The sequence below is a fragment of the Poecilia reticulata genome, chromosome 21 (assembly GCF_904066995.2).
Source record: "Poecilia reticulata chromosome 21, P_reticulata-male-v2, whole genome shotgun sequence".
Classification (NCBI taxonomy): Eukaryota; Metazoa; Chordata; class Actinopteri; order Cyprinodontiformes; family Poeciliidae; genus Poecilia; species Poecilia reticulata.
Window position 1 is genome coordinate 9,743,048 of NC_088850.1, and position 17,593 is coordinate 9,760,640.

At 38.4% G+C, this 17,593-nt stretch overlaps 1 protein-coding gene across 1 annotated transcript; it reads right to left on the minus strand.

Annotated features, from left to right (window-relative positions):
* Positions 1-4,689: 4,689 nt before the first annotated feature.
* smek1 (SMEK homolog 1, suppressor of mek1 (Dictyostelium)) lies at positions 4,690-17,342 on the minus strand. The gene is made up of 15 exons (XM_081602367.1): positions 16,254-17,342; positions 15,918-15,973; positions 15,728-15,826; positions 14,349-14,966; positions 13,701-13,778; positions 13,478-13,594; positions 11,844-11,960; positions 11,618-11,749; positions 10,655-10,757; positions 10,398-10,556; positions 8,916-9,085; positions 8,411-8,553; positions 7,719-7,909; positions 6,258-6,469; positions 4,690-5,851 (listed from the first exon to the last, which is right to left on the minus strand). Exons 1-15 carry the CDS (start codon positions 16,393-16,395, stop codon positions 5,732-5,734), a joined length of 2,457 nt encoding a protein of 818 aa, XP_081458493.1. The 5' UTR covers positions 16,396-17,342; the 3' UTR covers positions 4,690-5,731.
* Positions 17,343-17,593: the final 251 nt, after the last annotated feature.

The following is a 17,593-nucleotide window of genomic DNA, read 5'->3' on the forward strand; positions in this document are numbered from 1 at the left end:
TCCATAATTAAGTCAGATCAATTTGGTCGTTTTCTTAAAAGGATATCTTCTTTGATCAAATCCCGCCGAGCTGTTTGGTAATTTATCACTTCTGCCTACGATTTGCGTTAGGAAACTCAAGCCTTTTGGCAGGGAGGTGTTTAAAGTAAAATAGCTGTCGCAGCGACTGGTCAGCATCAATATAATGACTTTCAAACCAGAGCAGCCTTCGCTAAACTCGCTCTGAGGCCCATTTTGCTCCTTTTATGTTGTAATCATGTCATTCTGGGAACCTTTTGACTTAATTTATCTGTCACCCAGTAATTCCGTTTCCTAAAAGGAAATCTCATGGAAAGCTTGCCGGACTTCTGTTCGTGACAGGCTCTCACCTCTGGCTTAATGCGAACCAGATGTGTCGGAAGATGAATTGTCTCCACTCTTTCATTCGCTACCGACGGATGCTGACCAGGGGGAGGTGGGGGGGGACGGGGTGGGGCGTCACGGCAGCACCGGGTCCACCTTCCTCCATCTCTCCGCCTTGGGGACGCTCAGCAGCTCCAGCGTTTAACCCGGTGATTAATCACGCACACGGCGGCAGACGTGCAGTGCCGAACACGGCCAATCACCTCCATTAGAGCGGGGGAGCTCCGGTGGACACAGAGAGCACTTTGTGTCGGGATACACGGGTCATTGTCTGCTGCGACGCCCGGACCGGTGGGGAGACATGAAGCCGGGCTTTGTGCGCTTGTTTTCACAACCTCGGTTAGGTTTCCGAAAACCCGCATGAGAGGAGGCGCATTTCCCATGTTATATATCCTGGTTTGGTTAGCAGGATTAGACGGGATTACAATAACATATTACTTTTTCCTCTCTATTTAGTCTTCCTTTGATCAATTAAAGCGATCCCACCAATTTGCTATTTAAAAAAAAAAAAAAGAAATTGATTATTTAAATTGTACCTAATTTCAAGACCTGAGTGGTCTCTACTGCCCTCTAGTGATTAAGGAAGAAACTGTCGTGCTAAACCAATCATCCATACATTATGAAGACAACTCAAATCATCAGGCTGAAATTGATCAGGTTTATTTAGTAATAAAACTACCTCAATCAGATATTGGTGTGTTTTCTTGGGTGTCAACTACCTGGACTGTGCTTGCATAGATATATTTATATGCTTATGGCTGACATGTAAGGGCACAGAGTATAGAGTTTTTAAATCATAAAAGTTAGAAATGGTTCTAACTTTTAGTTCAGTTCAGTCTTGCAACACCTTCAGAATCATAAAGTTAAGAATCTCTTACACATCCTGTATTATATTCCCTGGTAATTACTCCAATATTGCGACAATCTACAGATCTGGACAGTTTATTCTATTATATGAGGGGCTTTTTCAGCTCTTTATTTGAATATCAACAAAATATAATGTTGAGTTGAAGGCATAATATTTATGACTATATGGCATTGTTTGTGTTATAAAAGCATGCCTCAATTTAAAAAAGATTTTGTTTCAAAATAACTCAGTTTAGACGTGCCAGATACAACACCGGAGGAAACAGGTTCTCCCTGGCTGTATTGTGTCTGTTTCCTTTGCTTTGCTGTGCATTGAAGGTCAGCTGTCTGAAAGAAGGCTACACATACAGAAAATCTGCTGTAATATTTATGATAGCAAAAAACATGGTCTATATAACACTGACATCTAGAGGTGTAATTTAAAGGACTGTCTTGTATCCCTATTATTACACGAAAGCTCACTTGGTAATTAGCTTAGCTGTTCTTTTTCCTGTGTACTGACTTAACTACTTACTGTGTGGAAATGTTTCCAATTATATATATAAAAATGTGTTTTTGTTGTAGTGCATATTCTAATTTAGATTGTTTATTTAAATATATCACCTACATATATAACTAAATGCATATAGTGTGCAAATCAGCTACAGTGTATAAACATAATTGGTGATAACACTGACCTCTAGATGGGGGCAAAGTTCTTTCAGTACCACCTTTGGTATGTGTAAAATATGCATCAACAGGCATAACTGAATACTGTATACGCCTCCTAAACTGAGTAGAAGATACAGAGTTTGCAATGGAAACTGAAAGCTCGTCAAGATTTCAAAATAAGTATAATTTAGATGTCATTCTTCCTTCCTTTCTTAACGCTTTATTAACAGGACTGTTATTTTCTAAAGTAACTGTAAATATGAATAATAATGACATACACTTCTGCTTGCATTACTTTTGTCTCATGATAATATGCTAACAGATTACCATCAAAAACAATCTGATGGTGCATGTTAGTCCTTCCCATTGTGTCGATGTCAAAAGTTAAATAGAAATTTCCCCGATTGCAATCCATGTACAGACAGTAAGAACTAGCGAACCAATTGTTTTTGGGGGCAGAGCCAATCAAGAGAGCTGTCAAAGACGTTTTTCATGAACCCAGCAGGAAGATGGACAGCAGTGTCCCTGATGGAGACTCTTCAGCCTGGCAGACATACAGGCGGGTCCAGTCGGGTGAGCCACTTGGCACTGGTCGTGCAGCTGGCTTTCTGGTGGAATAGGAGCTGGCACCGGGAGCAGGCTGGCCTCTCCTCTGGCAGAGATGCAAGGCAGAAACAAACACGCAGACTCTGCCACACTCCTGCAGAGGAGCAAACAGAGGCTGGCAGGGAGGGCTGCTCTTCAAAAGCTGCTGTTGTCTGGAGATGCCTTTCATGTGAATGGGAGCCTTAATAGGCGTTGTGTGATGGCTCTCGCCGCACACTGGGCACCCAGTGAACCTCTTCTGTTGGGTTTTAATTAAAAAACAATGTTTGAAAGCCACAATGCACTTGGAGGGACAACACAGTGACTTCTTGGTGGCCCTGGTGCTGTTTGTTTTGGACTTGTAGTCTGGCTCCCACCGAGTTTACCACATACACTGGGAGGTGAAGACATTTTTTTTTAAACTATGTCCCCTTATCCAGTAGAAGGGGGGTATTTTGGTTCAGCACAGCGCAGTTGCATTACTAAATATCGTCAGCTACTGTACTGCAGGCAATAATTGTTAAATGTCAAGGTTAAACTAAATATCCACATCCTTGTGAACATAATTATAAACAAGTATAAGGCTGAATTTCTATGCATGTTTTGAAAGGAAAGCATGACCCAAATTCCATGATTGCTGAAAAGACGCCTTTTTTTGACTAAAATAAAAATCAGTTGATCCCATTAAAGATACAAAAACAGTTTTTTGTAAAGTTTAGTTGAGTTAAATTCAGATTCACTTTTCACAGAAATAAATATTTCACTGAAATATTCATAGCTTAGTTTATTGCCGAGCACGTGAACAAAGATTCACATATTTTTCATGCACCTTTAATTAAAAAAATAAAACTCTTATTTTTGTTGTCCACAAACATTTTCAGCTTGATGATTTTGTACCATGTGGCAAGATGTTAGGACACTACTGATGTAAACTATGACAGAAAGTTTAACTACGGGTCGGTATGAGACTGATGATGCGATTGTGCATATTTATTTATGCGATTGTATTTACCAAAACATTGCATGTGACTAAATTGGATATTTTTTTTATACTTTTAGTGCATCGGTTCTTGCATTTTTTTTCCCCACACATCGACTTCTATTGGCCGTTTGTCTGCTTGTTTTCTTTTTCAACTAAAAGCTGCTGTGACAGGTGAACTTCCACCAGTGACATCAATGAAGGTCTGTTCCCTTTCGATAACTTTATGCAAAAATGCCAGTCTCTTTCTACTTAGAATATTTAAAACAACATTAGAAGAGTCTTATTTATAGGCGAGGCAGGAAGTTCAGTAAAAAATATAATAACTTTGTAAATTTAGACGTAGCTTTAACTGCTTATTGTGTGGAGTTACCTTTTTGCTTTTTTTATACTGTAATAGGTGCAATAATCTGACGTTGAATAGAAAATGTTTGTAGTGTCTTTTCTGGGTTATTATAATGTGTAAATCTAACCAATGACGGTGACAGAGCAGCTGTATCTACACTACAAATATACACACATTCACTGCTGCTGACTCAAGTGCAGTAGAAATGTTTTGGGTGGAAATAATCATATCCTCCTGACTACCAGGAAAAACAATATTGTCCAATCACCATTTTTTTTAAAATCCCACAGTCTTTGTAAGGTAATAAAATGTTTTATGCACTTACTTTGTCTCTTCCCATAAAATGTGTTATTACTGATAAATGCCATTTTTATGAATTAGAAAAAGGTATGTACAAAAGTCCCACCCCTTCACATGTGGTATCATTGAAAAGCCCTAAATGTCCTCTCCAGATACCAAAAGGAATTAATTAAGTAGAATGCAGGGGGTGGGAGACATTCAAGTTTAGAAATGTCCTCTACAGAGGACAAAAATGAACTACTGTAGTCAGGAGAATATACCAGCTTTTCTATGCACCTAAAGCGCCACCTGGTGGATCATAAGGACTTCAGCATCCAACAATCTCACAAAACTGGTTTCTTTAAAGCTGAGAGGACGATTTGACACTGTTCAATTTGCAGAACAAGCAGTTTGAAACAGAATAACAATTGAAATGTTAATGTGTCAAAACAAATCTTCCATTTTCCCTGCACTGTTCTTTTCTGCTCTGCCTTGGCATCGTTCTGGGAAAACATCAGCAAAAGACCAAATCTTGGATACAAAGAAACACCGACTTCTCAGGACAAAGATAGGGGACATCTTACAGGAAAGATCATTTTTAATGGTCCCAAATTTTCCGAACAACTAAGTGTACACTCTTGAAAGGAAAAGAAATGAGAAGATATGACAAAAAAAAATCATCACATCTAGAATTCCACTCAATCTTTAATCAAGATGGGATTACAAATTCTCCAAAAAATCTGCAGTTTCAAAGGGCAAAAAAGGGTAAAACTAGCTCACCTACTGAGGTCTTTAAAAACCTGTTCAAGTGTGACTGAAAACGTCCTGAACATTTAAAGGCAGGTCTTTTTTTTCTTTTGTTGTCATTTACAAAAAACAGGTGGAAGAGACAAATAGAGAACAAAAGGAAAATCATGAAAAAAAACTGCTGGCTTTTTTTTTCTCTCCAGAGAAAGAACGTCCACTGAGGAGCAACAACAATGATGACATCGAATGACAACAAGGGCAGCTGTTTGCCTCGTGCTGCCTCCCATCTGGTCCTAGAAACTAACTTAAAAGGGAACAAAAAGCAACCGACGAAGAGAAGGAAACGAGAGCAGAAGAAAAGGAAGCAGAAAGGAACAGTGAGGAAGTGAACTCTAGGGAGGGAATGGGGTGCAATAGGTGGGTGTGGGTCTGAATTGGCTGACCCATCTGGATCGCTGTGATGTCCTTCCCTGAGTGGGGGGGGGCAAAGGGTGGGGGCAGTGGGTTATGGTCCGAGCACATATGCTCTTGTGTGTACATTTGTATTAGTATGTGGTTTTTTTACTCCAGTTGAGAAATCACCAAACAACAGCGAGGCTCTCTCGTGGGAGCTCCATCATCCACCAAAGTGTTTCACGTCCACTCCACTTCTCAGACGGTGTTTGTCCACTCCTGCTCTCCTGATTGGCACTTCTATGAACTGGGAGAATCTGAGGAGGCTTTATATCCATCAGCAGTCTGCTCCTCGTTGGGCCGCCCTCTCACAACGAGGGGCGGCTTTCATTCATTCAATTTGTCTGCAAGTTTGATCATTCCTGTGAAGAGTCAATGTTCCGAGACTGTCTGAGCGGAGCAAAAGCTGCAACAGTGACTCTTTACGAGCTCAGTTTGGATTTTTTTGTGGGCGGCAGAGCATCCTCTTTACTTTCTCCGTCCTCCTCTTCTTCCTCCTCTTCATCATCATCCGGATAGTCTACCAGTCCCACTAAACCTCCCTGCAGCAGACAAGCAAAATGCCATAAATCAAAGGGCCGTACATGAGGAGTTTATGATGGAGTTCAGCAGTTGCTGTTGGCTTTAATCGGTGTTTCCTCAAAAAGCTGCCGCTAACAGAACTTTTATTTTGGTAACATGTTTGTCTAAACGGCATGTGATTGTTTTTTATGTGTGTATTATCTGTTAAAAAAAAAAAAACTGTAAAGTCGTCCAATGACACTGCTCGTAATTGCAATTAAAAGCAGGTTCTGTGTGAAAACTAACAGCTTAGGTGTGAAGCTTCATAGTTTTTACAAGTTTTATTCACTCTCTTATCTAGAGGGTGTTCAAAAGCCGTGCTAATTAGTTTTTGAAGTGTTTAATTCCTCAAGTTTTTTTTTATTTTTTTTAAGTTTTAACAAATACCTTTGTGGTTACAGCTGTCATGGGGGGTGAGCTCCGTGCCCCTGAACCGGGGGACCCTGGTGATCCTGGAGAACCTGGGTTCAGTGACGCTGATGAAGGAGGACTGGCCAGGCTGGTCTTAGTGGATCCGGAGAAGGAAAGCTTGAAGCTGGGATTCTGCCTGCCTGACAAACTCGACTTGCCCAATACTTCTTTATCCTCCGTGTCTTTCACTGTGGGTAAACATGACAACGTGAGAAGTTATTCTCACCAAACTACTTGCATTTTTCAGGGTGAGGAAGAGACTAAGATGCGCTTTACCCTAAACGAGAAAAACACAGGAATTATAGACCAGCAGTTTGCACATTAATATCTAGACATCGGCTGGGTTACCAGTATGAAAATACTCAACGGTTTCAAAAGTCCAGGTTTCAAAATTGCTAAAATTTGTTTAAGATAAAACCCCAAAACACTACTAAAAATACATTTTTGTAAAACAGTGAAATTGCCCCTCAGAGAATCTCGCATGTCTACTAACAACTAGGGATGTTTCTTCAAACTGAGCCTATTTTGGTCCACTTTAAAAATGGATGAATATATTTTGAGCTCATGGATTCTATTTGAAGATTTTATTTCTTTTGATTAATGGCAAACAAATATATACACCAAACTGAAAAGAATGCATGTACAGCTGTTTGGTAAATACAATTAAAATGCATTTTAAAAAATTAACAAAAGCTCTTTACTCAATGAAATCAAATTCTGATTTAGTTTATTAAGGATGTTTTTATTTATAGTTTTCTTTTGTTGAAATACACACTATGTACACACATACTAGACCTGCAACAAATTAGTCAGTGCAATAAACGTTAGCTATAAAACATTGTTGACACATCATTTAGAATCACTTTAGTGTCGTTTACTTAAGAACTACACACTGTAAGAAGTTGTGGGGACTGCATCATCTCCATCGTCTTCCAATAATCTATTAAGTGTTGCATTGGTATAAAGATGTGGTAATTTTTGACCAGGCTGGCTCATAACTGATGTGATCTTTCGTTTTGTTTCTCTTGGTTACCAATGTGGTGGGAGTAATGGTTAAATAACGCCAGGGTTTCCATCTAATTCAGCACTTTCTCTGTTTTTACTGTTTAGAATAATCAGGATTAACATGCTGCATGCAAAGTCAAAGCAAAGATTTTGTTTTGATTTTATTTCCCAAAAAATATGTAGTTTGAGTTGTAGTTTAAAGACTTTGCAAACAATAATTTATTTTAGGTTTGACTTAGGAATTTAGATTTGAAATTGAACTGACCAAAACTAAATGTACTCCTGTTTTAGAAATCTTTATTATTCACCATGACCTTTAATATACCATTAAAATGGCTAATCTGCAGAACACATTTACTATAGCTGGTCCTCTAATTTCTACAGCATACAATAATCTTCAGGCGTTCTGCAGAGCCATTTTCTTATACTTACATTTCTTTCTCTCCATGAATTTGCTAATAGGTTCCATGAGGTCTTCTTCGCTCTTCATCTTGTCAGAGGGAGGAACAACGGCCTCGCCATCCTCAAGGTCGTCTTCATCTGTGTTGAACCACATCTCCTCCTCATCCTCTAACGTCCGCGCGTCGCGACGGAAGCGGTGGTTCCGCAGGATGGAGCGCATGCTGTCGAGATTCAGATGGGGGGGGGAAAATTAGCTCAGGAATAAAAAGTGTTTAGCAAGTCTTTTTTTTTTTTTTATGACCAGGCACCTTTTAGTTGCCATGCCAACCACAAAGAAAAAACAGATAAACTGTATAAAAAGTAAATAAGAAATCATCTAGGTTCTGTTTGAACAGACTCTTACAGCCGGTAATTATGAATGAGTAACAATTTTCAGCATTGCTTTTCATTTTCCATCTTCAAGTTTGTGTTTCCACAATCTTAGTCATCAATGTACCCGAAGTATTGAGATAAAAAAAAAGTCAGCAGAAAATTATGAGGAAGAAAATAAGCAATCTAAAGCAAAGCATCTACTTATAATTGTACATATTCATGCTTTTTAACCTCTGAACGAAGAAAGAGAAATCACAAAAACATTATTAACTTTCAAGACAAAAACAGGTTTTCCCAACAATTCAGTCTGGAGTAGCAGTAATAACACTGCCGCGCCTTGATTTTCTCACCTATCCAGTTTGGGGTTGTCTTGTCTCTCTCGCTGCTGTTCGTATCGCAGCTTTAGGCCTTTGAATGTCTGGACGTAGTCTACATCCTCCAGAGACTTCCAGTAGTTCTCCACAATGTGAGCGGTCAGAGACTTTATGTCCTCCTAGAATGGGAGGCAAAATAAATCTATTAAATCACAGATGAAAAGAAAAGTATAGAAGACTGATGACTGATGATAAACTTCTAAGCACAACATACATCATATTTGTTGAACTAACTTTAATATCACATGAGTAATTAGATACTATTGGAACTTCTATTGCCATAAAAAAACTATTTCTTTTGGTTTCTGAGGTGGGTAATCCATGAGAAAGTGTTACTTTTTTGGTTATTTAAACCCAAGAGAATACTTCTTTTCTCAATTTAATTAATTTGACAGGAAAAGTAAACAAATTTTTAAATAGAATTTCCAATTTAAGCAGAAGCAATTTTGTGGAAAGTATTTCACGTGGGAACAATACTCACCACACGGACATATTCAAACATCTCAATCATAGCTGAGTTTAATAGGTTGTAGCGCGATCCGTTGTTTCGGAAGGCTTTAACGACGGGCTCAAACAGGAAGTTTCTCATGATGTACCGATTGTAGAACTCGTCCTTCAGGCCTACAATCCTCCTCATGAAGCGCAGGGCACCTGAGAAAAAGGAAAGATACTTTCATGCAGAGCTCCAAACTTGCACAGCTTAGGTACAAATAGCGTTACAACTCACTGGTGTGGATTAAGGGGAAAACACAAGCATTTGACACGCAAGCATCAATACATCTCTTAAGTTTCAATCACAGCAATCCACAACAGGAGCAGCAAGAAGAAATCCTTTCAGAAAACATTCAAATATCCAGCAACACGAAACTAACAGAGAAACTACAACCAACAGAGGCACAAAAATCTGTTTTCTTTGCACATTTTAACTCAAACTCATACGGCATGTCTTAAAGGAAAGAACAGACACATGTCATTACACATGTGTCAAATGTATAAAGGTTAACAAATTTTTTATGACTGAAATCAATGTGCCATCAACGACCCAACACATAACCAATATCTGAGACACTTGCTAAATACAATTCACCCTTTACCCACAATTCAGTTCAGTCATGCATTTTTTTTACAGCAGAATGCAATTTGATGTGATGTGTTAAACTGGCACTAAAGCATGGAATCATGTCTTACAATGAATCGAAGAAAAATTATTATTTTTGGAACTACGTTTCACAACAAAGTTTTGCGTCATAATTTCTATACATGTGCTTCACACCTGCATTTAAACTCATGAATTAATCCGCTTCAGTGCAATGTTTAACAACAGCAAAACATAACACATTTTCATCACTCTTTTAATTGCTCAGTATTGAGCAGCTGTTCTTTTACATTATGAACAAGTTACTCAACCAAAAAGAGATTCATTTACTGGAACATTCCCATTAGAATGAATGGTATTGTAAGCGAAAATACCTTCCTGTCATAATAATAATCATGACAGTAAAATGACTTAGCTGTGGTGAGAATTTAAAATGGAAAGAGACTGAAATTATTCAAAAATAATAGTGAAATACAGCAAAACAAAAATCCCATCGGTCACGGTGTCAGCATTGTAATTTCCCCACATCTTACGCATTAAAGTCTGTCTACAGGAATGTTGTTCATGATCAGGGTGAAGGAAACCTTAAACACTTTTCCAACATTTATCATCGCATTCTGTAGTTTACTATGAAAAATGCTGCAGTTCCACAACAGCACAAGTAACACATTTCCTTTTAAGTGGATCTTTCATCTAAACAGGTCAAATTCTACGGGCAAATTTTTAACCTGATTATTTATATTTCTTTCAGAAACTGCATCTAATAACACGAGTCAAACATATGTATCACTACAACGGTAGGAATATTCACAACTCATTGTACGTAGGTTACCAGGCAATGACTAAAATATTCATGTTGAGACTTACATAGTGCCAAAAAGGCGTGTTGAGAGGCAGTGAGAACCAGTACCCTCCTTAGGATATCTTTGTTGATGATGTAGTTCTTGATGTGATACGTGTGATGCTCAACACAAAACGTTAGCAGCTCCAAAATCAAGGCAAGCAACTGGGCTGTTTGAAAATCATCTACAGACAACAGAAAATGCAGACAACTAAATAAAAAAAAAAAACGCAACATTTGTAATAAAAATGCACATTTGCCAGATCTTAAAAATATTCAGTACCTTTGCTTGGTTTTTCTTCTGTTGTGTTGGCTAAGAGTGGAGCAGAGAGGACATGCATACAATGCTTGTAGAAAAAGCTCAGGAACTCTGTCTTTTCTGTTTTCTGGGGAGAAAAAAGAAAGGTTTTAGCATTATTTCACTAATTTCAAATGTCCTGTCTGTCTACTTCAGATCACTTGCAACAGCTGAAAATACGTAAGTTTGGTAAATTCAATTCTGGTTGTGAGAAACAATTTCTGCTTGTAAATCTATTTATTGACTTCTATATTAATGCCACAACTACAGACTAAGCAAAACATGTAGCTTAATAACCCACAGTTTGTTGGTCAGCAGGACAAGTAGCATTGTCATGTCAGTCTTGGAAATGACTGTAAAACGTAAATATTATTTGCGGAAAGCAATTATACAAGAATCCAGCATGTGTCAGGTATGTAAAAATGTATCCAAAATGGCAGGCATAGTGGCCGTAGTGATTAGGTTGGGAAAACTGAACTCATTCAATTAGCAAAAGTAACTTCAATTTATGGAAAATGTAACTGTATGTTCTTACATTCTTTAAATGGTCACAGAGTCTGCTATGAATTAACTCATGGTATATTTTCCTTCAAATTAATAAAAGTTTGTTTCTGGACATAACCTCCACAGCAAAATTTACTTCATTTCTCATTTTCACATCCGTCAAAGCTTCTCACCACGACAAAAATTGTGCTTCTACTAAAACATTGTTTTATAAAACAGATCTTGCCCCTGCTTTGAGTAAAATTACAGTCGTCTAAAACCTGATGTTGGGATGGGCGATGTGGACAAAATATTTCAATCAGAATATTTTGTGGTATCTATCGCAATAATGACAAAAGAGATTGTTTTTAATCCATCACACTCCTTTCTTAACAGTTTCAACACGTTTGATAGTGATAGAAGACATATTAGCCAGCCCTTAAAGTGAAAGCTGTGAAAACTCACATTTGCGGTTGCCAGCATGTTCTCTGGGTCCAATAAAGTCCGCAGCAAACCCATTAACTGGACAGCGCCGCCAAGTTCTGGGTCGGTATCACAGATCATGTGTTCTATGATCAGGTTGATGAGAAGAATATCCTGGAGAACAAAAAAAAGGGTTGAGTTTAAAACCACTTGTGGGAAAGTGCTATAACTTTCATTTAATTTCAGAGTATTTTTCATATAGACTCACATCATCATTTTGCTGAGACTCCTGCATGACAAACTCTCGTACCATGGAGGGGTTATACTCCACTAGATAAGAGAAAATATCTGTGGCTGCCCCACGAACCTGAACGTCATCCATTCCCTGTTGGGCAAAGAAGGGTCTGTTAGTCATCAGCTTCATTATTTCAACAAATAAAATACTATTCTAAAGATTAAAATAGAAAACGAGAAAAAAAATTTAAAAATGGAATTAAAATTTCAAACTGCTTTAAGTGTTTTTCTGATCTAATCTCAGCAGGTGATCAGGCTTATGCAATTAATCATTCTTATATCTTTCAAAGTCAGTTCCAATTAAAACAAAAATCTAATCTACAATAAACTTTTTCATTTTGCCTGTTTTGATATTGATCAAAATAAATACATAAACTTCAAAGCGCGTTTTTATGCTTTAGGCGTACTAGATATTTGATTTTGCTTGTATGCATAACTTGATGTGCTAAGGTTTATTAATTTTTAGAAAAATGCAATTCAAATAGGCCAAATATTGTTGGAGCGTTGAGCCAAAGATTCACATTCCTCCCTTTCTGTCTTAACGTTTACAAAGAAAAATACGATGTGAGCTCCAAAAGAAGTGGTGCCGCAGAAGAGCCAAAACACTGCAGCTAGGGATTAGTCATGAGGATCAACAAAACCAAAATGTTGTGACGGTTATGTTTAGAAAGACGGACCCAGCGTAGCATTTACTCCACCAAACAGAGCAACTAAAACACGCCGCTGTCCGCTTGTTTAAAACAGGATTTAGAAACTTCACTGGTGAAATACGTTTATAGTAAAATATGAGACAAACTCTTCATTCTGAGAATATCAACTATCTTGCTGTATTGTAGTCCTTGACAATAACAATACCAGCTGAATTCAAATAAAGATGCTACTCCTAAAGCTTTTTAGCCACGGTGAAAAAAACATGTTGCAGCTACCTTCAGCTATCACTGACGCTACTTTAAAAAAAGAGATTAATTAAAGAAACAAACATTAAGACGTACATCAGGAATGCCAGATTTCCATTTGTGCCTCTGATCCTTAAAGGAACAGTTTACACCAATTGGAGAAAAGCTACTAAAGATGAAAAAGTACAAACTTCTACAGACAAAATATACTTTTGCTGTAGCAACCGTTTTTACAGAGTGAAACAGTATTCCCTCACTCAACAATAAAGTAATGTATAAGTGACGGTTCGAATGTCACTGTTGATGTTTTGTGTATTCCCTCTTAGCTACAGCAGCAACATTACAGAGCAACATGACTGGGAGGTTTAAGGTTGAAAACATCTGAGGTGGAAGATTGAAAAATGCTAGATTTTGAAGAATTAGAGCATGTGAATGTCCCAAAACAGAAAGCTCGTGACATCCAGTACATTTCTGCTCCATGATTTAACATCATAAAAAATATTTCACTTTCATCTTTTCTCTTTGAGCTTTATAAACTTCATGTTGCAAGGCAACTGCAAACACGCATTCAAATCAGTTCTACAGGTTTTATTGGTCTAAATACTTTATTTCAAATTTTTCGCATGCTTTGTTTTTACTTTAGGAAAATGTGATAAATTAACGACTGATGTTACTATAAAATCTAAACATCAATAAATGTCATTTTACTCACCAGTATGACCTCTAGTGCAGGTAAAATGCCCATGTTTGACAAAGTCTTGAAAAAAGCGTCTCTGTTTTGAGGTTGTAATGTTTGTGAAAACGCACAGAACTCCTTTAAAAAGTTTACCTGAAAGAAATACAAAAACATAATTATTTGAACCATGAAGAAAAAAAACGACATCTGTCTGATTTGCATTACAAGTTGATAATTACTAATTCATTTTTTGGCATACCAGTTCTTGTCTTTTGTCATCATCTGTAGCCTCATCTGTTAGCTGTGCAAAGAGGTCTGTCAGGAACTTCTCATCATCCTGACATTAACAGGGCAGAGGTTATGAAGTGGTGAGTAGCAAGTAGATAATATGATCACAACATCACTTTCTCCTAAGACAGTCCAACATGCAACACAGCAGCTGATTAATCCCGATCGTGAGATGTCGCTAACAGAAACAAAACATCTTACAGATTAAAGTATATATAAAGGTTGTTTTTTTTATTACTTTTTGATCATGTGTAATTTATCAGAATATAATGTGAGGTTTAAAATGTTTAAACGACAAAAATAAAGTGATATTAACCAAAGTATTCAACCTGTTTAAACAGTAAAACTTTAATTTAGCTTTATGCTAAAAGGTCATATGCACAGTGTCCCTGAGTCAACAGTGAATGTTTATATGCGTTTTAGTTTGCCTCTAGCACAGCCACACTGATTTACACAACACCTCTCCATCTCTATGGAGACAGCAATACATAAACACTGGTGAGTTGACATGGTGCAAAAACACAAAGGTCATTTGATCATAAAAACTCAGATGACTTCATGCTGAGGAAAGCATAACAAATGTGTGTGTTCTACGTGTGTTTAAACGTTTGTATCTCACCTGTAGCATGCCCACTATCTCCACCTTATTGAAGAAGATGAAGGAGTGCAGGGTGGACAGCATGTTTTCCTCAAATACAGAGGGCGTGGGCAGCACCATGTCCTGAATGTACTGCACGCGATATGTCTGGTGTATTTTCTGACGCAGTTCAGGATCGGAGATGGGGATCACCTCCTTAAACCGCGCCGTCTTAGTCAGAAACTCTCGATGCCGCCGTGGCTGCGGCAGCGCTGGGTCGAATTCCAGGCAGCCGATGACGTCCATGATGCACTCGTCAGAAAACATCACCTCGAAGAGTGCGGTGCGATTTAGCAGGAAGATGCCTTTAATTATTTCGTACAGTTGGTGCAGTCCTTCTCGGTTCTCCAAGTCCTCACACACACGAAACAGTTCCAGAAGCTTGCGAATGTAGCCTTCGTTCTCCACTGCCAAAGCCAGTTTCTCGCGCCGCAGCGGCGACGGGAGCGAGGAGGCCACCAGCTCAGCGAGGTCCTCCAGGCGGTTTAGTTCACACGGCGGCAGCTCCAAACCTGGGGAAGACATGTCATCGAAGCGCTCCTCCTCAGACTCGTCCACGACTTCTTGCGTGATGTCCACTGAGGGGTCCTTTCCTTGCACCTTGATGATGAGGCAAACAAATGAGCAACAGATATTAGAGCTACATAAACAGTATATTACATTTGAGCCAGTTGCAAAGAATGTCAAGACATTCACTAGGCCCTTTGATAAATTTGGTGGTTTTTAACTAAGAAGTAAAAGAGAGAAGAAAATGATTATGCACATTTAATCGTGTATCGCTAACCTTTCATATTTTTGTTTTACTGAACATTAAACTACATGCTCTTTGTTTGTAGGCAAAGAATGGTTGAATTCCTTAGTTTTGATGCATTTTTTTGAACAGGTAAAAAAAAGGAAGACTGAATGATACTAAGAAATCTTGCGGTGGTGATATGCAATGACAATATCAGCCGCAATATCTGCATGTTTTCTGCTTGCCTCTCTTTCTCATATGTTCTTCCTCCAGTCTGTGACCTTTACCACTTTGGGCAATGTCATTTATGTTTGTTTTGAACATCTTCTGCATGAGACTGTCAAACTGGCTAAATATTATGTTAACAAGATAAAAGCAAGTTCATAACACTTAGAATATACTAGCTAACAATTTTTGCACTTCAAACCGTCCTTTGAGATATGCATATTACACATGCGATGATATATGTGTGATAAATTGAGTAGCATTATAATTTTTTTTAATTGCCCTGCCATACATCAGTGAAAGCAAACCAAAAACGGGCTGATTTTAATTTCCGCTTCACTTATTAGTGCATATCCACTACACACAATGACAGAAAAGACAAACACGTACAAAAAATAGTTACCTGACATATTTTCTCCCAGATTTCATCACAGCCAGCCTTCTCCTGAAAGCTGAGTGCTAGATCATAGTTCTCAGCTTCTGACCATACTATCAATGTGTCCTTTTTAAAAGAAAAACAACCCAAATTTACAACCTGGACTCATCAGAAAAGAACGTTTCTTTTTCAACCAAGTACTGTGTTGTGTACTGACCTGCTGTTTCTGGTACGCTGTATTTGGGTTGATTTTGGACTCCAATAGTAGTGAGCCTGCCAGATTAAAAAGGTGACACATATGTGTTGAAAATGTGCAACAAAGCCTAAAAAAAGAAGCTACTTTTAAAAAAATGCTGTTACTGTACAGAAACAAAGTACTTTATTAATCCCAGAATGGGAAATCTCAAAGTTGTAAAATCACAATCAAAACCACACTGTACAATTAACATAAAAATAATTACCAAAAAGGTAAACATTTGTACAGGGGGGGGGCGGGGCTATATAGAATCTGGGAGGTTTTTTTTTTTTATTCACCCTTCAGTTGTTCACTTACCATCACTCTCTGCTCGAACCAGGAGAGAAGTGCCTTTTAAACGCTCCACATAGCATGAGGAGACATGCCCGGTTCCACGGTCATCCCACTGTCTGTCCTCGTTGAGGGTATAGACTTTGACTCTCCTACGAGTGTCCGTCATCTTGGCAGGTGATTGTAACCGGTGTTCCCTTCTCCGAACTTCTTTGAGTCTCACAGTAGGGTTTCCTCACCTAGTAACACAACTGCAGTTTTACCCCCAACACCTGTCCACTTCTGAAGTGTTAAAAGTCTTTTTTAAAAGGGCTTGATCTTTACTTTGAAGATCGTCAGAGGGTTTTCGTAGCCTTCTCTGAAGGATTTTGCATTTACAAGTTTTTTGTTTTAGTTTTGCCAAGCCGAGTCGAAACTTATCTCACCAGGGATACAGGCAGTGCGCCTGACAGAAACAGCACAGAAACCATTGTGGCAAGGTAACGACAGTATAATGAACTGAACGATGGACAACTGACGTCTTCGTCTGTTTTCTACAAAAAACAATGGAAAGACATAACAAACTGTACGCCTACAGCTGAGACAGACACATTCAAAAATAAATCCAGCTCAACAAAACGACACTGGTTTCCTCTCAGTACAGTTTGTACGCTTGCAGGTAACGTTAGCTAACTAGTACGCTCGCTGCCTACGCTCTATATATTCACTATAGAGCTACAGTCTAAAGCAAACTCACCGCTGTTCAACACCGATAACATTATTTTTTACTCGCGAACAACAAGCCCTGCTTAAATCAAAAACAGCGTCTCCGCTCTTCTTTAAATATTACGCCAGCTAACTAGCATTAGCTGGTGTCTCTTCCCCAAGTATTCCGCCATGTTCTGGCTCGGGGCCGCGGAGAGACCTCTCTCTCATTTCTAATACTCAGACATCCCCCAAAATTGTGCAGACTAACAAAGTGGAGCAGAATAATTAATCCAAGATAGCGCTTTACATTATACTGTTATTTGCCATTCATTTCAGACGTCTTGCTCAGATAATTGCTAAGTGCCCCCCTTGAGTTTTCAGCCATCTTGGGTCCCTTCACAGGCAGTACGGGGTTTCCGACACTGCAACAACAGGGCAGCCCGCCACATTTAAAGAGACAGTAGCAAGACAAAAAAAAAGCAAAAAACTAATTTTCTACCATCGATTTCTTTTCCCATAAAAATGCTTAGTATGACCATTCGACCATTTGAGTAATATCTTCACTTGCTTTGGAACAGCTATATTTCTTTATAAGTCACAATAGTAAATTTGTATCTTTTAGAAAAAGATCTTTTAGAAATGTAAAAGCAGCAACAGTAATGTACTTACTGTGATAGGTC